The sequence below is a fragment of the Misgurnus anguillicaudatus genome, chromosome 24, assembly GCF_027580225.2.
Source record: "Misgurnus anguillicaudatus chromosome 24, ASM2758022v2, whole genome shotgun sequence".
NCBI lineage: Eukaryota > Metazoa > Chordata > Actinopteri > Cypriniformes > Cobitidae > Misgurnus > Misgurnus anguillicaudatus.
Genome location: NC_073360.2, coordinates 10,337,330 through 10,363,694, shown reverse-complemented (window position 1 = coordinate 10,363,694; position 26,365 = coordinate 10,337,330). Strand labels below are relative to the sequence as shown.

General features: G+C 35.6%; 4 protein-coding genes and 1 long non-coding RNA gene across 5 annotated transcripts; 2 read left to right on the top strand and 3 right to left on the bottom strand.

The window, feature by feature from the left end:
- Positions 1-977: 977 nt before the first annotated feature.
- On the top strand, positions 978-2,027 carry ndufc2 (NADH:ubiquinone oxidoreductase subunit C2). The gene is made up of 3 exons (XM_055195956.2): positions 978-1,223; positions 1,599-1,742; positions 1,841-2,027. The coding sequence occupies exons 1-3, from the start codon at positions 1,085-1,087 to the stop codon at positions 1,888-1,890; spliced, it is 333 nt and encodes a 110-aa protein (XP_055051931.1). The 5' UTR covers positions 978-1,084; the 3' UTR covers positions 1,891-2,027.
- A 2,991-nt stretch (positions 2,028-5,018) lies between these two features.
- Positions 5,019-5,724, bottom strand: thrsp (thyroid hormone responsive). Its single transcript, XM_055195955.2, has one exon. It carries the CDS (start codon positions 5,664-5,666, stop codon positions 5,247-5,249), a length of 420 nt encoding a protein of 139 aa, XP_055051930.1. The 5' UTR covers positions 5,667-5,724; the 3' UTR covers positions 5,019-5,246.
- Positions 5,725-6,831: 1,107 nt separating this feature from the next.
- LOC141361454 (uncharacterized) lies at positions 6,832-8,558 on the top strand. Its single transcript, XR_012367519.1, has 3 exons — positions 6,832-6,962; positions 7,038-7,120; positions 8,302-8,558. It is a non-coding gene; the product is annotated as an uncharacterized lncRNA (long non-coding RNA).
- Positions 8,559-11,179: 2,621 nt separating this feature from the next.
- Positions 11,180-15,140, bottom strand: LOC129423122 (uncharacterized). The gene is made up of 2 exons (XM_055179281.2): positions 14,144-15,140; positions 11,180-12,367 (listed from the first exon to the last, which is right to left on the bottom strand). The coding sequence occupies exons 1-2, from the start codon at positions 14,952-14,954 to the stop codon at positions 12,345-12,347; spliced, it is 834 nt and encodes a 277-aa protein (XP_055035256.1). The 5' UTR covers positions 14,955-15,140; the 3' UTR covers positions 11,180-12,344.
- Positions 15,141-17,703: 2,563 nt separating this feature from the next.
- Positions 17,704-24,344, bottom strand: guca1c (guanylate cyclase activator 1C). Its single transcript, XM_055195954.2, has 4 exons — positions 22,983-24,344; positions 22,537-22,686; positions 18,849-18,936; positions 17,704-18,179 (listed from the first exon to the last, which is right to left on the bottom strand). Exons 1-4 carry the CDS (start codon positions 23,175-23,177, stop codon positions 18,043-18,045), a joined length of 570 nt encoding a protein of 189 aa, XP_055051929.1. The 5' UTR covers positions 23,178-24,344; the 3' UTR covers positions 17,704-18,042.
- Positions 24,345-26,365: the final 2,021 nt, after the last annotated feature.

Below are 26,365 nucleotides of genomic sequence, written 5' to 3'. Positions count from 1 at the left end.
TTTCCAAAAATTGTGGTGAAATTTGAAAACTACACTCCTAGAGCTTTCCAAAGATATATAGTTTGTCAAGATTTTTAGGTTTAGGATAGGGTATTAGTGTTATAAATATGTAAAAATAACGTGGGCCCGCTCGAGGGCCCGTGACCTTTTACAAAATGACTCGCACTATGTTAATCTTTTCCCAAAATGATGATCACAAATGAAAACTACACTCTCAGAGCTTTCCATTGATATACAGTTTGTCATGGGTTAAGAATTCATATGCAAAACACTGAAGTAATTGTAGGCATCCCACTGGTGGGACAGTGACATTTAGCAGGATATAAATCTTTTGAAGCACACTCTCTTCATAAATGAATCAATTACTCTCCCTACATAATTTATTTTATTTAAAATTTTTTAATTTTATTATTTTAAACACTGCTGAAATAAGTATTTTAGAGGCTTAGACCTTTCCAAAAATATATATGATTCAATAAACATTTACATCCAAAATATTACAGTAAAACTAGATGTTCCTAGAGGAACAGTGAAAGTATACGCTTATGACTTGCGATTGCGAATGCTCAGTGAAATTAAATAAATCAGGCTATGATGACGTATGCAGCCTTCAAATGCGACCTCCGAAGGATGCAGCCTTCTGTTTGAGAAACGGCTCAAGGGAAGTCAGTTGCGCGAGAAAATCAAATAAAATATTGTTTTGTGAATGGTGGGTGTGACAATATTTTCAAGGTTTTATAATCTTATCAAATTATAATCCGATGGTTGCATATATTATACAAATCCAATTTGTTGGCGCATGTCCATCTATGTTCAGCAATCATATGATCAATTGAAACTTTATTGAAAATTCATTTTATCTTTACTTATTCTACCCAAAATTATTTAAATAAAAAAAAAACAGAAAATACAAATCAGACAAAATGCAAAGCGCTGTCCGGAACGTTTGAAAGCATTTCACTTGTTCACCACCGGACCATTTCCACTTCCTGCTAAACATTGCCCTTGGTTTCCTTCAGGAGGTGATATGGACAGCTAACTGTCTGGTTTGTCCTGACTTTGGAAGTGTTTATAATTTAGGAACATGGGTCTTCTGCCGGACGAGGCGAAGGTTCTGCCTCCTCCGGGGCTCGTTAACAGAAACTCAGTATGGCTCGGGCTGTGCGGATGGGCGACCGCGATGTTCCACAACAATTTGAACCGCAGGCCCGCACTCAAAGCAGGTACGAGCTCAACTAAACCTGAAGTAACTTACTTGCATTCGTAAAAATATACTAATATCTGTAGCTTCATATGATTGTATTGTGAATGCATGTTGACAAGCTAACGTTAATGCTGCCCTGGTCGAATACATAGAGTTACTGTACAAAAACAACGTGGTAATTTATGTATAGTTTATGATAACCATGCATTACGTTGTCAGTGTACAATAGTATTATTATGTATATTCAAAACATTGGATTATCTTTGTATTATACGTGCAGAAACACTTTGCATTATGTCAGTTTTTTCTGTCACTTTACAGCTCAGCTTCATATTATGTATTAATTATTTTGTTGTCTTTTGGTAAAGGTTGTAAGTTGCTTCTTATTTCATAGGTGTTCACCGTCAAGCACTGTTTATAACTGTTGGATGGTTTATTGGATATCATCTGACAAAATATGAAAATTACACATATGCCAGGCTGGACAGGGATATGAATGAGTACATCAGGCACCATCCTGAAAACTTTCCAGAGCCAGGTAAAAGTGTTTGGAAATTTGAAAGTCTTGTTAGCATGAACATAACATTTTAAAAAGTGTGTTTCACCTGACTTTTTCACTTCACTTTTTTTAACCAGAAAAAAAGACATTCGCCGAAATTGTGGAGCCATTTCATCCAATCCGTTAAATGGATGTGGTTGTAAGAAGAAATATGAAGATTACTTTTTGAAATCTGGTTCAACATCCATTACAACAATTGTTATAAATACTCTTATATTGGTTTATGTTTTGTCCTCAATGTTTCATTAAACTATTTAAAAAACATCAGTATTCTCCATTTATCGTGAGCATTTCCCTTTACATGTTGTGATGATTGACACTTGAAATGTTTTAAATTATCATTTTGTAATGGTATAGTATAAAGGTCGGCTCCACAAAAAAAAAAAAAAAAAACATCTGTTTGCCACAAATCTATTGGTATCTTACAACAAGCCTATGAAATATAGGTCAGATAATCTACAATTAAAATCAGAACATACAAACTTCAAATAAAAGATCTAATATGTGACCCTGTCTGTGAAATCCACATTACAGTCTCATAATCTAATGATGAGATCAGGAGCATCAAAGTTTGATTTCAGTCATGACCTTACTCAGTCAATATTAAAGATATCAAGATTATATTTTCACTGAATGTTCTGTATGCAGGATAATTTTATGTTGAAAACAGTACATCGCTAAAACTTTACTTTAGCTGGGTCACATTTATCCTGTCTAATGCAATAATGATTAAGGCCACATTACTCGTTTTGCTTTTGGTTTACTTTTATATTTCAAAATGTAATTCTTTCTGTAAATTGATGTTATTTCAAGACTTGCTGTAAATCAATTTCTGTGTAGGTGCAGTAATTTTGCAATCTTTACACATTCTGGATTTTATAAAGTCTTACATTTATTAATGTGATTTTACAAATACAGAATAAAGGGATAGTTCACCCAAAAATGAAATTATACTGACCCTCGTGTCATTTGAAGTAAACCGTAAATTTTCCCGGAACGGGAATAGTCCTAGACTAATACACATTTCAAAGCTGTCCAAACTGAAAACAACTGGCACTGACATATCTTAAAATACATCAGTGCCCTTTGCCTCAAAATGCACACCAGTGATGTTTTAAGTAAGTAATATTTCTAATCTCTGTCTGGGAAACCAACCGCTCAAAGTCTTTTGTTGTTCTTCAGAACCCAACTGCAGATTTTGTTTGAAATGTGTTTTTTAGGGTTACAATGGGAGTGGATTGGTGACCACCTCGGTGTTTGTAACGTAACCAGAAATCTCTTCAAGGTTCTAAAGGACCCAAAAGTGTTAAAGGGGACATTTCACCAGACTTTTTTAGATGTTAAATAAATCTTTGGTGTCTCCAGAGTACATATGTGAAGTTTTAGCTCAAAATACCACATAGATAATTTATTATAACATGTTAAAATTGACACTTTGTAGGTGTGTGCAAAAATGTGCCGTTTTTGGGTGTGTCCTTTAAAATGCAAATGAGCTCATCTCTGTACTTAATGGCAGTGTAGATTAAGGGGCGTATTATCCCCTTCTGACATCACAGGGGGAGACAAATTTCAATGACCTATTTATTTTACATGTTTGCAGAGAATGGTTTACTAAAACTAAGTTACTGGGTTGATCTTTATCACATTTTCTAGATTGATAGAAGCACTGGGAACCAAATTATAGCACTTAAACATGGAAAAAGTCAGATTTTCATGAAATGTCCCCTTTAATTAACTCCTAATGACTTGTGTCATAAAGACATTTACTGCTCTACTTTCTTGTAGTTGATATGTTTTAGGCAAAAAAAATTCAAAACTGCATTTGGTCCTGAAAAACAAAGGCTTTGGTGGTTAAAACCATAGACATTATATACGTAGACACCACGTAGACTGAGGTGCCTATTGGAGCTGACGTATCGCGCTGCCGCCATCTTGGATGGGTCTCCAGTGCGCTCCCTTGCATTCATTTCTAATGAGGAATAATCATAACTCCTCTAATTTTTACCGGATTTTCACACGGTTTGAGTTGTTATAAGCGGCAGATATTTAGTTATGATACAGGACGCTGTCACACATTGAAAAATACTGCTTTCATGCTAAAATACTTTGTATTATGCTATTTAAGTATGGTATATTGACAGAGAGAGGCAGACACTACTTAAGTATTTTACTTTCTACATGAAAGTAAATTTTCAAGTATCTGTATTTTTATCTGTGTTTTTCTTTAGAAAACTTATATTCCAAAGCATCATAATTTTTACTCCACTACATTTCATAATTTCAATTTTTTGGTTTATATTTAAGTACATTAAACATCTACTTTTTTACTCTTACTTAAAAAGCACTTTAGTACACAATTTTTATGTAATTTTTACGTAATTAGGTATTTTATGTAATTAGGTATTAAATTAATTTTAATATGAATGAATTGGCTTTGAGAATTTTCATTCCAAATAGCGGCCGCGCTACTGAAGCGCCATCTAGTGGCTGTTGCTAAAAACGAGTTTCCCCTCTTGTTCTTCTATGCTCTTTGCAGAGCTTTGACGACTCTGTCACAACAAAACCCTCCCGTTTTATAGCAACTTCACTGGGAAACCTTCAAATGTGAAGAAAAAACAGCGAGAGATCATGAGAGAGAGTACCAGTTCCTGCTGAACATTGACATAATATTATAAATAATAACGTAAAATAACCTAAATGATCGTTCAATCTTACTTGTGAAATGTAATCCCATGTGATCTGGAATCAATATTTCGCCGGTTATTGCAACCGTAAGCTGCACAAAATACGGCCATAGTATGGCTTTCTTGCCGTTAACTCCCATTGACTCTGATGCTAGCGTATAGTGAGGAGACCCATCCAATATGGCGCCGACGCTTGATACGTTCCAGCACGTCATGAGGTGTCTACGTATATAACGTCTATGGTTCAAACGACATGAGAGTGAGTAAATAATGACAATTTTTGGTGAACTATCCCTTTAAGCTTACATTATGGCATGAATGTTCCTTTTATTGTGTCATATATTGACTGCAAATTATCCACAATTATGTACTTTAAAGCTTTGTTATTAACAGAAGTTCATAAGCAGGAGTTTGTGAATGAATTAGTAATTTTATTTTACATGTGCAAAGGCAGTTTTATCAGACTTGACATTTTCATTTACAGTTACTGCCAACATTAATACTACAACAACAACAGGAATAGGATTTCTTTACATTTATGCATCTGGCAGACAATTTCCATCAAAGCAGCTTACAGTGAATTCAGTCTTCATTTTTATTAGTATCTGTGTTCCCTGGGGATTAAACCCATGACATTTGCACTGCCAACGCAATGCACTACCAATTGTACTACAGGAACACTATTTAGCAATTTTCAGTTGAATAAAGTGCAAAAATGCAAGTGCCTGAAATGTTAACAGCTTTCCAAATACATGCTTCCGATAAAATCCTCAAGATGTGTATCTTCAGCGGCAGTTTTCTAACGGCTGACCCCAATGATGCCCAAGTATTTCTTCGTCAGGCTCTGAGACTTCTTCGTGAGGTTAGCCATGACTGTAAACAGGCCTCTGAGATGGAAATGAAACAGCACCTCTGGATCGGCCTCCATCAGGGGCTCCAGGCCTTTGTACAGGGCTGCGTGGCTCTTGGGGTCATCGTGAGGAATGAGCCCGCACTCCACAGTGGTCCTGATGGCTTTCAGCTGTAGGTAGTACTCATACAGATCTCTGCTGTTTTCAGCATCCTCGCAGTGCAAATCATCGTCATCTTCGTCGTACGGCACGTCTCTAAGGAGGCTGGGAAGCAGGACCGTCTGCTCCATGTTGTGAACTGCTGTGATGTAGCACCTCAGTGCCAGCAACAAGGAGTTTCTGTTCAGCTTTGCATCGGCAGACTGCATGGTTGCTTGATAAGATGTTGTAGTGGCCGGGACCTGGATGCAGTGGAAGGTCCAGTGAGAAAGTCTGCCTTTATATAGCCTGCCTGGTGGGCCGGTCGGTTATGCAACATGTTGGCCTGATCTGGCTTTGAGTATGGAGGTAGATTTTATCTTAGGCACTCTTGCTGCTCCCAAAAGATTATTTCTTCACAGCGTGACATTCTGGCAGTCGGTTTATTGAAGGACACTGACCTCAAAATGTTTGTGCGTTGTAAAAAAAGCATATATTACATCAGACAATGGCAAAAAGTATTGTACTGCTTTTGCTATTTAAAAATGAATAACACAGATCAGTCGAGCAGCTTAAATTGTTTCAATAAGCACCTGTTATTTTCAAATATAAGTTTTTGCAGTGTTTACAGATTATAAATAAAGTCAAAGATGGTTTGCGATTAAATATCTGATCATTTACAGTGCAAACTTTTAAGGTCGTATCTGTTTGGATTGGCTCTGATGAATACAGACTGCACATGTATTAGTACTGCCATAAACACAATCAGACTGTACAAGATCATTACTGTGTGGAAACAGCGCTCAGTCTATTTGCACAATTTCTGTGTTGAAATAAAACTGTAATCGGTTCAAGGAAAATGAGGACATATCTTTTAGACAGACAAATGCAAGAGGTCAAAGTTTGACTGGTTTGGCACTTAGCTCCGGCTGGTAGATGGCATAACTGGTTTGGTGAACCATTAAAAGACAGTCATTAGTAACACTTTACAATAAGGTTGCATGCAGTTTATGCAACTAACTATATTGTTCAATGTTTGTTCATGTTAGTTAATGCATTTACTAATATAACCTTATTGTAAAGTGTTACCCAGTCATTTATTGATAATAAAAAATAAAATAGTCTTGCATATTCTTCTTGTACCATTAGCCATCCAGTAAAACAAATCTGACTGATTTGTAAAGCTCAGTGTAATAAAAACAAAACTTAATAGTAAGGTAACTCACAATAAATGTATTAGAGCTGGTATTAGAGCTTGTATTAATCTCATACAAAATAAAAGTTTTTTTGTTGCATAAAATATGAGTTTGTGCTGTGTGTAATTAGTATGTATATATAAATACATAGATGTGGCAGAATGGGTTTGTGCCCCTCCTATTTTTGTAATGTGAGGGTTTAGCCAATGGGTAGTGAGTTTTAAGGTATAAAAGCGCAGCGCGTCAATCGTAAGTGTGCGTCATTGAGGGGGCCGTTACGTCATCAGCGCGCCGCCGCTTGTTTGCTCGAGTGGTTTGTTTACATCTGTGGTGAGTGTATTCTGTTTGGTCTCACGACACTTCAAAACAAGCTTTATTGGGGAGCTAATATGGACTATTTTCTAGTTGGTAGAGACTGCTGAAGCTGCTAACCACTGTTATAAACGTCTATTTGCTGTATGAGGAACCGAGTGTGGACAATTGAGACGGTAAGGAGAGCGTACCGTGTGTATAATGGCGTGTGTGTATAAAATGTTTTGATTTAAATCGCTAGTGCTCTGACGTGCCTGCTTTATATTTAAAGGGTAATTTAGTCTCTGCTTAGCTGGTGCTGCGCTCTTTTGGGGTGGGATCACTAACTGATTAACCTCCAGCGTCTCTCAGTGTTTTCAATTGTGAGTATCACTGGCTGCTTGAGTATTTAAGCTAAGGGAGAAGAACGAGCAGCGTAACATCATCTTGCTTTGTGTTTGTAGGCGCGAGGTGAAGGCAATGGCTGCGTACTACTAAGTGCCGCGTTGCAGGCTGTATATTTCATGCTGCATACTTCCTGCTTTGGGCTGCATATTCCATACGCTGCGCTGCATGCTTCATGTTGCATATTCGATGCTCTGTGCCTCAGCGGGCGCTGCTGTTTTGTTCCTGTTTTGTTCCTGTTTTGTTCCTGTTTTGTTCCTGTTTTGTTCCTGTTTTGTTCCTGTTTTGTTCCTGTTTTGTTCCTGTTTTGTTCCTGTTTTGTTTCTGTTTTGATTCTATTATTTTGTTTTCTACTGTTTTGTTTCTGTTTTGTTTCTATTTTGTTTCTACTGTTTTGTTTTCTGTGTGTGCTGAAACGCGACTGCGCGTTCTCCTTAAACAAGGCTGAAGCGGCTCTGTATTGAGTGCCTGAAAGTTCTTTTTCTAATTTTGTTTTCAGCAGGGTTTCCCTGTCATGTTAAACTCTTTCTTTTCTTTGGTTGATATATAAATCATTTAACTTTATTTGTTTTGGTGTTCTAACTCATTTGATCTGAATCTAAGTTAATTGTTTATTCAATTTCTTTTCTTATTACTTTTACTATTATTCATATTATTTGGTTGTGAAGTCAAGGACATTTTCTATAAAAGTTTTTGGTTTTGTTTATTTGATTTGTGCAGACTCAGAGACTGGGCATTGCATTATTCCCTACACATACATATATTTGAAGCTGTGTAATGTTTTGTGACTTAATTTAGTCTAGTAAGAATCTTTATTTTGTGCAATTCAGTCTTTTGCGCTGCACTAAGTTTATTATTTTATTTCTTTACTATTTTTCTTTAAACTTTCTCTGCTTGCCGCGCTCATTCCAGACACAGCGCTTGCATTCAGTGCCATTATTGTTTATTTTAATACCTCTCTTTGTTTTGGCAGGATCTGGGCGCTGGGTGCAGACGAGTGGCTCTATTGTGGTGGTGGTGTGTCCCTCACCGTGTGTTGTGCTTCTCACTGACACCAGTCTGTGTGTGTGTGCTATGTTCACCTGATTGTAGTGATTTAATTTTGGCATATGAGACTGCCCCAGTTGGTAAGCCCCAGCTCCTTGCCCACAAAAGAAGTGTGTTATGTGTAATGAGTGGCCATATTTTTAATATTTGTACAACTCAATAAAAATATTTTTGTACTATTTACTTCTGTCTCTGACTCCTGGCGATTTGAACCTGTGCGTGCCTCTAGGGGGCACTGTTTGTTCTTTGGTTAAAATCCCAAAGTGGCGTAGTCGGAAATAAATTTCATATTGACTGTTACAACAGTCGTTTAATTGAGTTTGTGTGCATTTGGTGCACCCCGCTAAGGACCCCTCCTGCCACATAAATACAAATACGCACGCACACACACGTATGTATTTAGGAAACATTTACATTTGTATATTTATTTAGATTTTTATATATTCTAAATTATATATAAATAAAAAACGACATTTAAATAACACATTTCTAAAATGTATATATGTATAGACGGTTTCAGCCATAGATATGTATAAAGGCTAGATGGCTCAAGGCGGAGTCCCTAACGGCATCACCTGGCGGCCATCTTACGACAGGGCGCTCGCTCACTCGTAGCATTGAGTTTAATGGTGCAGGTACTTTTAAATGACCATAACTTGCTCAATTTTCTACCGATTTTCAAACGGTTTGGGTTTTTACAAACGTTATTAACGTGGCTATAATTCTGGATGCTTTAACATGTTTCATGAATTTATTTTTTATTTTTAGTATAGGTATGCAGTGTCATAGGTACATCTTTGACGTTTGTAACAGGCCAAGCCGTTTGAAAATCGGTAAAAAATTAAGCAAGTTATGGTCATTTAAAAGTACCTGCATCATTAAAACTCAATGCTACGAGTGAGCGAGCGCCCTGTCCTAAGATGGCCGCCAAAATGCGGACGTTGCACTCCATTGGCCAGCAGCGCGGACGAGCCATCTAGCCTTTATACATATCTATGGTTTCAGCAGTAACAACGGCTGCGTCCGAAAACTCTAAATTGCTGCCTTCTGAGGCAGCTTTCCAAGGCAGCAAGGCATCAAGGCATGTCCGAATTCAATGTTTGGTTTACTTCCTGTCTCCTGAGATACCTATGCGCGGACGTACATTAAGAATGTGATTGGTCGAGTCCGGTCGAGTTCGAAAAAATAAAATGGCGGCCAAGGACGCGACTGGACCACCAATTTAGTGTAAATAAAAGGTATATTTTCACTTTTTACACCTTTTAATTGCATTTCTAGCGAAAAATTACTATTGTAGTTTTCAAATATGTGATTAGTTATCACAAAGGCGCTCTCTGTTTAAATTTCAAACACGCTGCCTTAGAAGTGTGTCCGAAAGTCTTTCTCTGAGCTACCTTTTTTTTTTTTTTTTTTTTTTCAAAACTTTATTTAACAAAGTCAGTTTACAACCAAAAAGGCTTGGTACAAAACAAATAATTTTCTACACAGCAGACAAGCATCAAGCATGGTACAAAAATGTAAACATTAAATAAAAGGACACACGACAAAAAATAAAATAAATAATAAATAAAAATAAGACACTAGGGGTTTTCTGTAAGATTAAGGGTTTCTACCAGATAACACAGATTCACGGCAGATTTTTTCTTCATTAATTTTAATGAAGAGAAATAATTACACAATTCCTTATGAAATATTAGAAACCTTGGAATTGTTCTCTGAAATCTGTTTTTATGTATGAAAAATTTCCCAAGAATAATAAGTGAATTGATTGCCAAGTCATGTGTTCCATCTTTCATAAAAATACCAAATAATACATTTTCTTTATTTAATACAGGTAAGTCTTCAAATTTAGGAAACAACCAATAATGAAAGTCCTCCCAAAAGGCACAGGCATAAATACAGTCAAAGAAAATATGATCTGTTGTCTCAATTTGATCAGTACAAAAAGAACAATTGTTAACCTCAAGCCCAAATCGAGAACTTAAAAATTCTCTGGAGGGATATATTCCATTGATAATTTTAAAGTGAACCTCCTTAGCTTTTGGTGCAAGTGGAAATTTAAAGTACTTAGTTCTCAAAATTTTAATTTCAGTTTTAGAAAAGTACTTAAAGATTAACTGTTTACTCAAATAAAAAGGATATAATTCTTTGACAAAAGCATCCCGAATAATCGTGTTTGGTAAAATCAGGTTAGTGAGAGAAACTCCATTTACCAAAAGCTTAGGAAGGACAGGGGTTACATCGCTTTGAGAAAGGGTTTGAGACATCTGAAATATAGATAGTGGAATAGCTTTAATCATATTATCGTATAGTTTCTTATCATATAAATTATACTTTGAACAAAAAGTTTCAAAAGACATAACACCACTATTATCGAGGATATGCATCACCGACCATATACCTTTCTCCCACCAACTTTGATAGAAAATAGACTTGTTTCTAAATACCACATATCTACAATTCCACAGAGGGACATTATGGGGACTGAAATTATGCTTATAAATCAATTTCCAATAAAGTAAAACCTGTTGATGGAACACTGACAATTTAACAGGGAGTTTTTTAAGGTCATAATCACATCTAAGAAGTAAATTAATACCTCCTAATTTCAAAAAGACTTGGCTAGGGATATAAAACCAAAAACTATTTTCATTTTTCAAAAAGGATCTTAACCAATTGGTCTTAATGGTGGCATTGATGCATTCAATGTCGATAGCTTTAAGTCCTCCTTCTTCAACGTCTTTAACCAAATTCCCTTTTCTAATGTAGTGTGTTTTACCTTTCCAGATAAAATTAAAGATCGCTTGGTTTATAGCTTTAATTTCATTCTTAGAGAACGGAAGTGAGTAAGCAGGGTAGACAAGTCTAGAGATACATTCCATTTTTGTTAGAAATATTCGACCAATAATAGAAATATCCCTTTGAGACCATAAATTCAAAAGAGATTTACACTTCACTAAATTATCACAGATATTAAGAGTACTAAGTGAATTATAATCCTTTGTAATGTGTATACCCAAATATTTTACAGTGTTTTTAATAGGAATATTGCAAAAGGATGAGTGAGGGGAATTATGAATAGGTAATAATTCACACTTTTTAAGATTTAGATTTAACCCAGATGCTTTAGAGAAAAGCTCTATAGATTGAAGAATTTTTGGAATTTGGTTTATGTTTTTCATAAAAATGGTTGTGTCGTCAGCCAGTTGGCTAATGACTAAGGGTTTTCCTAATACTATCAATTTTTCAAAATCTAAATTTTTAATAAGAATGGATAACATTTCTGCAGCGGCAATAAAGAGCAGGGGAGAGATAGGACAACCTTGTTTGATTCCTTTGTTAACTGAAAATCTTGGTGATGTTCCCATTGGTAGTATTACTGTACTATTAGTATCTTTATAAATTAATTTGACCATATTAATAAAATTGTCACCTAAACCGAATAGTTCTAAAGTGCGAAACATAAATGTGTGTTCAATTGTGTCAAAAGCTTTAAAAAAATCTAAAAATAAAATAAAGCCATCATCTTCAATGAAATGACTATAATCCAGTAAATCAAGCACCAGACGTATATTATTATGAATAGAACGCCCTTTTAAGAAACCTGACTGTGTTTCTGAAATGATCTGTGAAATACCAGTTTTTAATCGGTTAGCATAAATGTGAGTTAAAATTTTATAGTCATTATTAAGCAATGTTATGGGTCTAAGATTATCTATTAATTTTGGATTTTTCCCAGGTTTGGGGATGAGAGTAATAATTCCTTGCTTCATAGTTGTTGGTAAAATGTGTAATTCAGAAATTTCTTTTATCATGTGAAAAATTAGGTCTTTTATATGCTCCCAGAAATGTCTATAGAAGTTACTTGTTAATCCATCTGAACCAGGTGATTTGTCTAGTGGTAAACATTTCATGGCTTTTTCAACTTCATCCATACTGATGTCTGCATCACACACATCTTTGAAACTCTCATCTATTTTGGGGATCCAATCCTTAATATGATAAAAGAAAGCATCAGTATCAGTATCCGAATAAGAAGAAGAGTACAATTTACTATAAAATTCAAAAATTTCTTTAGAAATCTTGTTGGGATCCGTACATTCCTGATTATTAATGAGTAGGGCTTTAACACTCATACGCTCTTGCCTCTTTTTCTCCAATCTACAAAAATATGTTGAACTCCTTTCCCCCTCCTCTATCCACTTTGCCCTTGATCTAATAAATGCGCCTTTGGCTTTATCAACAAAAATGTTATCTAGCGAAGATTGTAGGAGAATAATTTTTTGCTTTTCATCATCACTTAAAAGGGGTTTCACACAAATACTGTTTATTTCTTTAATAATTTCCAATTCTTTTTTTTTCCTATTCCTGCTTAATAACTTACCATAAAATATGGATATTTGACGAACCTTATATTTTATATACTCCCATTTCTTACTATAGGTTGTAAAGCTTGAATCTTCAATTACGTTAGAAATTGTAGCTATAACATCTTGACAAAAAGGTTCATTATTTAAAAGATTTGAGTTAAATTTCCAGTATCCTTTTGTCCGCTGGTATGTATTTACAGGTTTAAGAACCAGTTTAACCATACAGTGGTCAGTAAGAGGTGCAGCCGAAACTATGGAACTTAACTCCAGACAAGATCTAAACTCCGATACTAACCAAAAATCTATTCTGGATTTGACTGACCTATCGGGTTTAAACCAGGTAAAGATTTGATTAGTAGGGTTTTGTGTGCGCCATATATCTGTCAATTTAAACACACTGCAAAAGCCAAGCAGTAAGGGATTGTAATGATGACTTGAATATTTTGAAGGACATCTATCAAGCCAATTGTCCATCACCATATTAAAGTCTCCTCCAAAAATTAAGTCTTCAGTTGGATATCTTTGACATAAATCCTTTACAACATTTGTAATCTCATCAATTAAGATTTTGTTTTGGTTAAGAGTATTATATCCGTATATATTACCCAAAATAAGAAAATGATTATCTATTTCAAATACACAAATTAACCAATGACCACATGTATCCCTAACGGTTGCTAAAATTTTCCCAGGAAAATTATTTAACAGTATAGCGACACCTGCTGACCTATTAGAACCATGAGAAAAAATTATTTTATCCCCCCACTGATTAGACCAAAATTTTTCATCAAGATCAACAGAATGAGTTTCCTGGAGAAGAAAGCATTGTGCTCTTTCATTTTTACAAAAAAGGAAGATTGATTTCCTTTTAACAAAATCTCTTAGACCCCTAGTGTTAAGTGAAACATAAGAGAACATTTGACTACAAGAAAACATATAGAAAAAAAACAAAAACAATAAGACCAATAAGATAGAATAGGAAAGTTAGCTTCCTAGAATTAAGACTATTGCAAAGCCCCTTTCAAACAATAGAGTGTAATTAATTGCTTATAACAAACATTCGTTTCTTTTAATGAACGAACTTCTCTCCACTTTTTCCCCTCTTAAGCTTTATGACTTTAAAGTATTAAAGTGGAATTATATAAGAACTTAAATGTGCTTCCATTGAACTAACCGTATCATATTTAAATCACTTAAAGTATCTATTTAACCTCTTTAAACGAGATCTCCGTAAAGTAATAACAACCCTTTACACTACAAGAGAGCAAACAAATTAGAACGTTGATACGGTTAAAACATATTAACCAAAATCTTTTAAAGGTATAAATCTCAAACCTGTGAGAAGATAAAGACATGCTCTGGCACAAAGCTCTGTCTAATCCAGAGTAACCATTTTACCGTTGATATAGCCCACATGTCCCTTGTAGAACACGTTCTGTCCAGCCGCCCTGGCTTGCTCCATTTTCGGCCATGCCGCTGCACGAGCTTCTCTGTCAGCTTTAGAAAAGTCCTGTTTGAAGTGAATACCCAAGTCTTTGCAAATCCTAGAGTTTTTGGACAGCTTCCAGAAGGAATCCCGGTGGAATCGCATGGTGAACTGGATGATTGTTTGTCGGTCTCTCCCTTCTTCTTTTCTCCCTATGCGGTGAACAGAATCAACAATCGATTCCATGGACGTCTCCCATTGCGGTGCTAATTTGGACAGGATTCTCATGACAACGACTCTGATATTTTCGTCGTCTTTTTCTTTCAGGCCATGAATTTTAAGGTTCCAGCGTCTCCTGTAACGTTCCAACTCATTGACTCTTTCTTTCAGCTCCTTGTTTTCCTTTACAATACGAGGCACTTCTTTTTCCACAGCTTGTATCTTGTCTTTGCATTCTTTGATCTCAGTGGCATTCAGTTCCACTAGTTTGGTGATGCTAGCAACCATGACTGAGTTTTCTCTTAACTGGTCACCAAAGCTGTCAATTTTAAAGGTTAGCTTTTCTATAGCTTCAACAAGAGACGCGTTTGGAACATCAAATGAATCTTGTGACGACTTAACTTTAGAAGGAGGAGCTGTACTTTCAGTTGGTGTACCAGGGGAAACTTTCCTTTTCGTCCTGCTACTAGTTGTAGCATCCATCGGCGTGTAATCATGATCCATGTTGGCATGGGCTGGTGTACCGTTAGCGGCTGATTTAGATTCGGCCTTCCCGTTCGGCATTTCGGCAAAATAACTTCGCGTATACCTTAAACTTGGAACTTATAGTGTATCAGTCGGTTAACAAAATGTTCAAAATACTTTATATACAGCCGTACACTCAATCACTTTAAAACTTTAGTTACATTTCGGGGCAAATGAGCAAGAGCTTAAAACGCGGTGCTTGCCCGAGCCGCCATCTTGCCGGAAGTCCTTCTCTGAGCTACCTTCATGCCTCCGAAGTCATTTCCTCATGAGGCAGCGAGGCAACGAGTCACTGCCTTGAGTTTTCGGACGCAGCAATGATAAAACAAGCGGCTGTCGCACTCCGCACGTAACTTCCGGTAAACTCCGCTAATAATAAATAACCACATTAGTACTTTAAACGTATTTATTTATATAACAAGCAAAAAAACAACACATAGATTACCTAGGAAACCAATACATATGTTATTTTCGACGAGGCATGTGTTCAAGAGACCAGTTTAACAACTAGTCAGACCATTAAAAAAAAAGAAACCGGAAGTAAGGTTCGGAATCCGTGTATCACGTGCGTCCGATGAAACCGTCTATGGCCCTGTCCCAAATGGCACACTCCGGACTTGTAGTCCTCCTCAGAGTCCACACTTTGATGACATCACGTAGTCCAGACTTTAGGGACCCTTGATGCGAGTCCACGTGGGTGCACCGGAGTCGTATTTTGGGACAGACTCGAGCATCACACCGGAAATAGGTAGAGAAGTTGCCCGTCAGTGTGAACTCCTCCCTTCCGTCGTCTGATTGGTCTGATTGCCTTTTCGCAAGGACTTCTGGGTTGGTAAAGTGCGCGAAGCCTGCTGCAGTGCGGGCTTCGCTGAAGACCGCATCAAGGGAGCAAAGGAGGCGCTGATGAGCACACTTCAAAGCATAAAAATGACAGATGGGACACCCTACGGACTCGTAGACTAAGCGAGAACGCGCAATTTAAGGCCACGAGACCGAAAGTCCACATGAAGTGCGCCATTTGGGACAGGGCCTATGTGTGTGTTTTTAAATAGCCTGCCCTATACATAATATTTACACACACCACAAACTCATATTTTATGCAAAAAATTACTTTTCTTTTGTATGAGATTAATCTAGATTAATCTATGCCCAGTCCTAAAATGTATAGATAACATTAATCTCAAACCCAAAAGTAATTGCACTCCCTGCAGAAAAGCATTGTATACAATAAAGAATGATGAAATTTAAGCTTCGATAACAAAATAAGAAAGACATTCAGAGAATTCAAATTCAGAGAAATTGCCAGCTGATCTATTGCCATTGAGATGAATAATCACTGATCTGGATAAAATAAATATTTATGTAGCATTGTGATGTAAATATAAGTATAACATTTAAAAGAGCTAAAAAACATTTTAGGCTCCATTAACATCACCTCTCAATGAAACCAATAAATTCATTTGCCAGGCACTGTTCTCTGCAAGTAAACTCAGTAGGCCAAATTTTACATGACAGCTATTAAACTACTTACCAGCTAGCTTTGGCAAGTTGCATTATGGTGAGGGACATTATTTCTAAAGACAGTTTACTTGACAGAGATTACAAAATTTGGTTAACCAACTTAAATGTCAAAATGTTCTTGTTATTTCCATTTTATGAGAACACCGGCATATACATAGATGACCTTGATGCGAACAGACATAAGGACCAGAGGCCATGCAATTTATTTCAAATTTGGTTTGCTAGGGTTTTTGATGTTTAAACACTGTTATAATAATTCTTGCCACAAGGTGGCAGCCTTTAATTTTGATTTCAAAATAACAGGAACAAGCAAAAGCATTCTTTTTTTTCTATTAGTGGCCAACATATAATAATGCATTTATTTAATAAAACAAAAAAGAGAAAATTGTCAATCTGTAAATATAACCAAATGTTTAAACGGTGTGTGAATCAAACATAGGACCGGGTTGGTTAAATACAGGGTGCTATTACTATACCAATAACTTAACTATTAAAATGACAGGCCTGGCCTATATGCTCACATCATTTCATTACCATAAAATGAGGCTTATTTAATCAAAAATAAGAAGATGGAGTGAAAGCAGCAAATGTTTACAATCTTTATTTGAATCTATATTACATTTTGCACAGAATATTTAAAGTCAATATGAAGATTGATTCTGTACAAAAAAAACTGTACAATTATATTCTTAACACTGACTGGCACCTTCATATACAGAGGACACAAAAGGACACTTAAGCAACACTTAGAATATATGAATGTCAGTGCATTTTGGGGGGAAAGCACATGAAAAACAATGAACTTTCATAAAATCTTGTGTGGAAAACACTTTTAAAGGTGCCAAAGAATGCATTGTAATGATCTGTTAAATTGTTCATTTGCATGCATTTACATGCTCTGATTGGTTTCTTAGAGCAGACCTTATGTTTGGGCCTGTATCAGATAAAGATTCAGATTTTGGATGTTTCTGAGTGGTAAGTTTGTGTTTTTTCAATAAGGACCTGCAATACGTAATTGTAAAGTCAATAGTAGAACTTCAGCCTAAACACTAGCATATAGCATTAACTAGCATATAGCGCTAACTCAGCAGTCACAACTTTGTTTATAGCATTGTAACAACATTGTAATTAATGTGTATGGGGGCAACGTCACAGTCAGTGTTATGTTGAGATTGGCCTGTTTTCCAGTGTTTTTTGCATGCACAAGTTTGTGTTTTTTTTCTTGCTTTTGTGAAAATAATTAGCATTTGTTTAATGTTTTATGTAATGCAATGGCATTCATTAATTTGTAAGTGTGGCTTTAGTGTCTAAATACTTTTGATGCATGAAAATGAATAAAATCATACCCCAGAATATGAATAATCCATAAATCAAAGTTTGTCTCCTCTTCTGTTGTTTCTACCAGTGTAAATGACATTGGCATACAGTTGGTGTCGCCAGGTAAAAAGAGGTACAGGACAAAGATCTCCCCTCATTAAACCAACAGAGGCACAGATATAGGTTCATTGCTCATGTCCACCTCTCAAATTCTGAAAGTAACTTTTAGCTTTGCTTTAAAGCCACCGTGCGGTCATCTTTTCATGGCAAGGAGATGAATCATGACACATTAGTCAATTTCTTTTTTTTTCTGTCCATTGACTATAATCTCCAGGACGTGTGTAAGGTCCATCATTTTGGTAAGCATCTCCATGATATCCGGATGTTCTTTAGCTCCTGTGATGAACTCCTCCAATGTCAACTCACCTGCCAAATTCATTAATAACATACGGTCATTCAAGTCAATATCAGAAACCTAATACAGTAAGCTGAAGGCTCTCTAACTCCCATATCTCATTATGATATATCTCGCATACTGTATGTCAAGATCTTAAGAATATACATTACCTGTTAATGGAGCAGTGATTTTGAGCTGGTACTGTATTTTGCTAAAACTGTATCAATTCAATCCTAATAATTGAACTACAGAGAAAAATTATTATAATGTAAATGGTTAAAAGGGGTCATAATATTAGTTCTATGTGATCCAGTTATAGCGTTAGAAATATTTTTTACCTAAAAACTAAATAGGCCTAATAAGAAAAATGTAATAATCTGTTTTTGTGGGTGTCACATGGAAGACTTGTAAGTAGCCGCCCACTGCTATTATTGGTTAACAGTGTTGCATATGTAAAAAGTCTTAATGTCCCGTCTCTGCATGTGTGGAATTGCATGTTGTTTCTCCTGCAGAGGCGTCTTTCACGTTACTAGGATGTCATAGTCACACGCTTTTCAAAACAAGTCGTATTCTGACTTTTTGTTATATAAAAGCTGTTTTTTTTTAAACGTACAGGATATTTATTTTCAGAAACACTTTAAGATTAAACACAAAATTCTGCCATATGGCTTTTTTTTATGATATGTGGTAGTTCTCACCTTCATTGTTGACATCAATTCTCTCATAGATCAGATTGACAATATCATCTGGAGTGATGTCATAACTGCGGGTGATGTCCTGGATGGCCTGAATGAAGATAAATAAATAGAATTAGACTTTAAGGGACAGGGTTTAGATTAATCCAGCACCGTGCCTTAGTTGTATTAGGACATTTAAGTATATACCTTGCAAAAAACAATACTGGTGTGCAACTTGAGCTAAAACAATGGCATTGATATATGTTAAGATATGTTACAAGGTCTTTTTAAGTTATGGCAGCTCAAACATGCATTTTAATCTGGGACTATGCCCTGTCCACGCACTAAGACTTCATGATAGTTTCCCCTAAAAATTAAAATATTCATTTATCATTTATTCACTATTAACTGACCTGTTTCTTTTCTGGTTTACATAAACATGAAAGTGATAAATGTAGCAAAAAATAAATGCTACTTCTTTCCATATAAAGAATAAATAGTGACCAGGGTCTGTCAAGCTCAAAAATGTTAAGTTTAATTTAATGAATTTTCAAAACATTATGCCCATTTTTACAAGATCTCAAGTTTGCCTAAAATGTGTCTGAAGTTTCAGCTCAGAATACCCCACAGATCATTTGTTATAGCATTTCGAAAAGCTTTGGTAAAATTAAGCAGTCAGTGGCCGTGGGTGGAGATTTGTTTGTGTGACATCACATTAACAAGAGAATGAAAACAGCATGTCTAATGAGACTGCTTTTGTTTAATGGGGATTCAAAATAAAGAAAATGGTTATTGTCAACACACATTTATGTCCAAAATTGGGTTTTGCATAATAGGTGCCCTTTAAAATATTAATGAAATGTTTTGACACCACTGTGTCTTTAAAATGATATTCACATTCGCATCTGTACCAATAATATTACAACACAACAAATTTTATTACACTTTTTAACTCTAAAAAAGTTTTTAAATGGCTCTTCACAGCGATGCCATAGTAGAAGAACTGTTTCTGGTTCTCCAAGGAACTATTTAAGTCAAAGGTTTTCAAAAGAAGCATTTCTTTCATACCTTATAATCTGTAGAGAGTTTTTCACTACAAAGAACTTTTGGTGAAGCTTAAAGGTTCTGCAGATGTTAAAAATTATTTGCTTTTTTAGCAACTTTTTTTAAGAGTGGAATATTAAACTGGCAAATTTTCAGTCTTTAAAATTTTTGACAAAGTTATTGTTGTATGTAAAGTTAAATGGATTAACTTTATTATGCTTTTAGTCATTTCTTCGGACCTTGACAATCCCCAAGCTTTACAGCTTTAAAGAGAGAGAAAACATTCTGCTGAACATCAACAACAGCATTGGCTATGTTTACATGCACAAAATTTTGTCAATCTGACTGAATTTAATACGATTGAAGGTTACGACTTTACAGTTTACATGCACCCTAAACTTGCAATCTGATTAAAATATTTGTTTACATGTACATCCAATATAATCTGAACCAGACGTCTGCACAAGCACACAGCCAGGGTTGCCAGATTTGCATATCAAATAATAGTGGACATTCAAAACTAGCACAAAAGCATCAAACTACCAAAGGATGAAGATATACCCAGTTTATTTGGAACAACATGCGTCTCCTAACCACAACCAGTAAGTACGATTATAGCTACATACTTGCTTAAATGAGTGTAAAAATGTTAATGTCTGTCGTCATTTTTATAACTTGGATTAATGATGAATGATGTGTATTGATGTCATTGTTTAAACTCTTAATTTACTGTCAGAGAGGCACGTTAGCAAGCGGCTAACGCATGTGCACTAACTTAAGTTTTTCCTTTTTTTTGCTATGGTTCGGTTAGCTTACATACTTAAATGAGTGTAAAATGTTAGTTTCTGTCGTTGTTTTTATTGCTTGGATTAATGATGAATGATGTCATTGTTTAAACTCTTAATATACTGTCAGAGAGTGACGTTAGCAAGCGGCTAACGCATGCTGCACTTACGGTTTTGCTATGACCTGGTTAGCTTGCATACTTGCTTAAATGATAGTTTCTATCGTAGTTTGTATTGCTTGGATTAATGATGAATGATGTTGTTGTTTAAACTCTTAATATACTGTCAGAGAGTCACGTTAGCAAGCGGCTAACGCATGCTACACTTACGGTTTTGCTATGGCCCGGTTAGCTTACATAAATGCTTAAATGAGTGTAAAATGTTAGTTTCTATCGTAGTTTGTATTGCTTGAATTAATGATGAATGATGTTGTTGTTTAAACTCTTAATATACTGTCAGAGAGTCAAGTTAACAAGCGGCTAATGCATTTGCACAAACTTAAGTGTTTACATTTTTTGCTATGACCTGGTTAGCTTACATACTTGCTTAAATGAGTGTAAAATGTTAGTTTCTGTCGTAGTTTTTATTGTTTGAATTAATGATGAATGATGTTGTTGTTTAAACTTTTAATATATTGTCAGAGAGTCACGTTAGCAAGCGGCTAGCGCATGCTGCACTTACGGTTTTGCTACGACCCGGTTAGTTTACATAAATGCTTAAATAAGTGTAAAATTGTTAGTTTCTATCGTTGTTTTTATTGCTTGGATTAATGATGAATGATGTGTATTGATGATGATAATGTCTTCTCAGTAAATCATGTTAGCACTAGGTCAATACATGTTGCACTTTTGTTGGTCTTTGCCACTGATCTGTGGTCTGTGCTGAGACTCTGTCAGTTGACCAATCAGAGCGGAGTAGGCTACTGAAAGGTGGGGTTTAGGCAGACTGAGTCGTTGAACGGCTTCACACAAATCGTTTGGGGATCTCTGAGAAATGGGGTAATTTTTAATTTATATTTTGAGAAAATTACTTAATAATGTGTGTTGCCATTGCCTTGCTATTGCATGTTTCTGTGACAAGATGTAAATAAAAGGGTAAATATAAGACGTAAACTTAAGCCAAATTGTTCTGCGCATGTGCAAAAGCTAATTTTGCATCCGATTGAGACAATACTACGATTCACCCATTTACATGCATACTTTTCTCCTGATGATCAGATCACTGATCGGACTACCCCACCCCTTTCAATACGATCCAAATTTGCATCCGATTGACCTTAATTGAGCCATCAATACGATTACAAATAGATTATTTGGTTGCATGTAAAAGTACCTATTGTGTTGGATAAAGTTAAAAATACAGGTTTAGAATAAAGGTGGAAAAATAATCATCAAAATGTTTTCATAAGGGTGACCTGTTCCATTAAATGTTATCTTGAAGATATAGCCTACTGTAGTAATGCCAGGACACCAGATGCTAGAAATAATATTATCTTAATACAGTAAAAAGAATATAATAACTATGACTTTCTGTCTCAATAGTTACTATCTGAATATAAGATAAAAATGTACTTTTATACAGATTTGAGATTTTGAAATAGCAGGTATATTAAACACAAAGTGCAGAAGATCACATCCTTGATTTGTCATATACAGTAGATTGGATCTATATTCATCTGTATTTGGCAGGTTATGTAATATACAAACTGCATTTTGTAAATGAGGCAGGTATACGCAAAGGGCAATGATGGATTTAGGTTAGGATTACATGCAAGACTTTCCCAAGACTAATCTCTACTCCAGCAAGCTATTTAAAAAGTAACCTTTGACAAGACACCGGAGCAAACAGATTACTGTGAAAAAGCAAAATGGTTGCTTTACTTTGAATATGGTCTCCATTTCATCTCTGTCAATCTTGCCGTTTCCATCCTGATCAAAGAGTTTGAAGTACCACTTCAGTTTCTGATTTATCTCTCCTTTCAATAAAAGACTTACAGCTGCGATATATTCCACAAAATCTATATACCCATCCTGGTGGAGAAAAACATTAAAAGATGACAATTAGACATAAATAATAATAAACAAAATATTGTGACCATATTTAGGCTATAATCTCATAATCTAATGATAAGATTTGGAACGTCAAAGTTTGATTTCATTTTCATTTTAATCTTTGTCATGACCTCACTCAGTCAATATTAACATATCAAGGTTATATTTGTTCATTATTACATTATGATTTAATGAAGTCTTGATGCCTGCAAAGATCATTGTGCATAATGCCTAAATATACAAACAATAAATTGATCATAAAGAGTTTCTCTCACCCCATCCATGTCAAAGGTGACAAACACTTGGTCCACATAACTGTTGGCCTCCTCAGTCATGCCCTGCATCTGAAGCATGGTCTTCAGTTCAAAGAGTGTGATGAGACCAGACGGTGATTCCCTCATGAACTTGTTATACCAGTGATGCATATCTTCAGCCAAGACCTCATCCAGGCAGGATCCATGAGCACCCATAACTCCTCAAAGAACCTGGAGATGTTTTCTCAGAGACAGTATCTGTGTCTATCAAGCGTCTGTTGTTCAACACTGCATTGGGATTGACTCTAGAGGACAACACGGGGCTTAAAGCTAAAGATCAGGCGACTAAATGAAGAGATAACCCTTTAATTGGATAACTGGCAACCTCTTCTAAGAATTAAAGAGCTTTTTTGGCTGGTACACGGCGTCAGAGAGGAAAGTCAGACGTCTGGTCTTAGTGTCAATCGTCATTTGTGAGGAACAAGTAGATATCTGGGGAAACCCTTACGAGTTCAGTAGAGAACTGTGTGAAATTTAACTAGGATTAAGAAGATATTTATGGTACGCCTCGGCTAAATTTGAAGGTACAAACATTTGGAAACTATAAATAGTTATTTGTTGAGAGTTGCCTGTACAAAATCTCTACATGTTCTGTATTAATAGTACAAAAAGTTTGATAACACTTTACAAAAATATTTTACAATACACTTCTATTTGTTAACGTTAATTATAAAACAGGCAGTTCTGGTTCTTCATTCTGATTGGTTGAAACACGTTCTAAGCCGTGATAAAATACCCCGGTAACCTCACTGTTCAGACCGCATTACATAAGTATCACTGCGTCACTGTTGCTACATACTGATTTATGAAAATAAACACCACAGTCTTTAATCATATTTTTAATTTTTCTACAATTAATGGCGATATCCAGATTAATGTCAATAAATATTGTTGAGTCATCTCGTCAATAAAGAGAAAAAGTTCTCTGAGGAGTTGCTACCTCAAATTCATATTTCCGCTATTATCCACTAGATGGCGATCTTACCCAACTTAAACACTGACGCATTCACTCAACACTAAAAACATTGTCTAATACTGTTCATGGCTCTGAATCTGATCTCTTACAAAAGTTCTTTACAAAAATTTAATTATCTCCGCTTTTAGCTGAAATTTGAGAGGTGATAAGAGAACAAATGAAGGTAGAATGAAACTTTTTTAAAAAAAGCGAAGCATCTGTTCTTTCATTTGATATATTTTATGTTTATTTAAAGAAGATCATTTTTCTGGAAGCCATTAAACTAAAACTGGGTGGCAACTTAAAAAAAAAACGCTGACGGGGAAAGAGTTAAAGTTAAGCATGCTTCCATATTTGATTATCACTTCAACAGTTTCATGATATAAATGTTAATGTATAAATTAGATAAATGTTGATTTATAAAATAAACACCACAGTCTTTAATCATATTTTCATTGTGTCTTTGCTGCATCTGTGTTGGTTGTGAACTGCGCTCTGTTTCAGTAACACTTGATTCTGAGGAGCTACTTTATTTGGCGGAAGAGTAATATAATATAATTACAACTTATTTGTGTTTTATTTCATGAAATCCTGCTAACGTTATGCATATGAAGTAACAGTTTTATAAAAGCAATAAACCCCGCAAACCAGTGGGGTTACAGTGCATTTCATAACAGCTAAGGGGGTTTTAGCTGTTTTTAACAACGCCCCTTAGCTGTTATAAAATGCACTGGTGACTAGGGTGGCCATTCGTGCCAGTTCCGCCGGACACGTCCCGAACATGTTTTCGGGTGCGTTCTCCGGAAGTCGCGTTGCTCGACCGCATACGTCATCGAGGTTCTCACATTTCAGTTAAAATACATTAGAAAATTAAGATTTATTTCTTTTAAGACGTACAATCATTGTAGTTTCATTCTTACCTTGAAATGTAACAGTTGCTTTTCTGAAATTGAACCTGAAATATTAAACCTTGATGACGTATGCGGTCGACCAAAGCGACTTCTGGAGAACGCACCCGAGTCCGGCAGAACTGGCACGAATGGCCACCCTACTGGTAACCCACTGCTTCTTGGGGCTTATTGCTTTATTAATGCATTAGCTAACAAAAATAACCCAATGCTGGGCAAAATTAACCCAACAACAGGTTGAAACAACCCATCAAGTTGGGTTTGTCCTTTTTTGACCCAACACTGGGTTGAAAACAACCCAGCATTTTAAGAGTGTATAACCCTTTAGTAAGGTGTACCTGTTTTTTGACTAACCTTTCAAAAACATAGTGTTTCGCGATAATGATATTTCAAAAATGACACAAAATCTACGCACTGCACCTTTAAGGTATAAGGAAAACCTGCTGTTGCTATTTACTTTACCTTTTTGTAAACATTAATTTAAAGAATGTTAACATAAAATACAATGAATGTACATTTATATGTAATGATTCACTGTAAGTCATTGCATTTAATATTCTATCAGAATAATTGTACACTGTGTCCATTCAAAAGAAATTCAATATTTTGTCGTTTTTTGTCCTGTTTAGACTACTAAACAATGCGTGACCCTGATCTCTGATCTACATGAGCCTGGCATGTACACAATCTACTTATAGTAACACATACAAGTGTCCTGTAGAAGACATTAGCTAAATGAATCAGACTATCAAAGATCAACACTCCAGTTATAGTAAATCTGTCTTTAGAGGATTAACAAACTCCAAAACAGATTAATAAAGTATGTTGAGATTCTTATTAGAGAACTCACATGCATACATGATCATAGCATGCGTCCATTATGATAGAGAACTATGAAGGTTGTAACTATGAAGATATTTGTGGTTTCAGTTTAGTGAGTGAAATGAAAAATTTTATCCCAAAATTCTGTATTTTATATTTTCTAAAATAAATTATAGCATCACTCCTAATGTAAATTGATTCTGTTTTGTTATTATATATTAATTTGATAAATTAGACAGATGCAGTGGTCAAAATCTCACCCCTGCCAATCTGATTTAAGAGGCACTATGAAGAGGATTAATGAAGTTAATCTTCTTGCATATTTGAGTTTTGGCAGGAAGCCCATACACTCATGATCAGCAGGAAGCACTAAATTTAAAGGCGCTATCTTTTACACTTTCACATATGCTCCATCTCTTTGCTATTTCAGTTACTTCTCGGAAACAACTCAAGCATTGTGTAATTTGTGAATTTAAGTTTTGCTATCCACGGCTGAGGCTGAATTTGTGGACACAAGGGTTTTTGAGACACTTATTGGTTTTTCATTACTTATCCAAATCTCAGCTGTTGACCCTGCTCTCCTTTTGTGCAAGGGGTGTCGGAAACCTTGAATCTAATGAATATTTGGATGCATAATGTGATGCAGGGAAGGTCTTTGA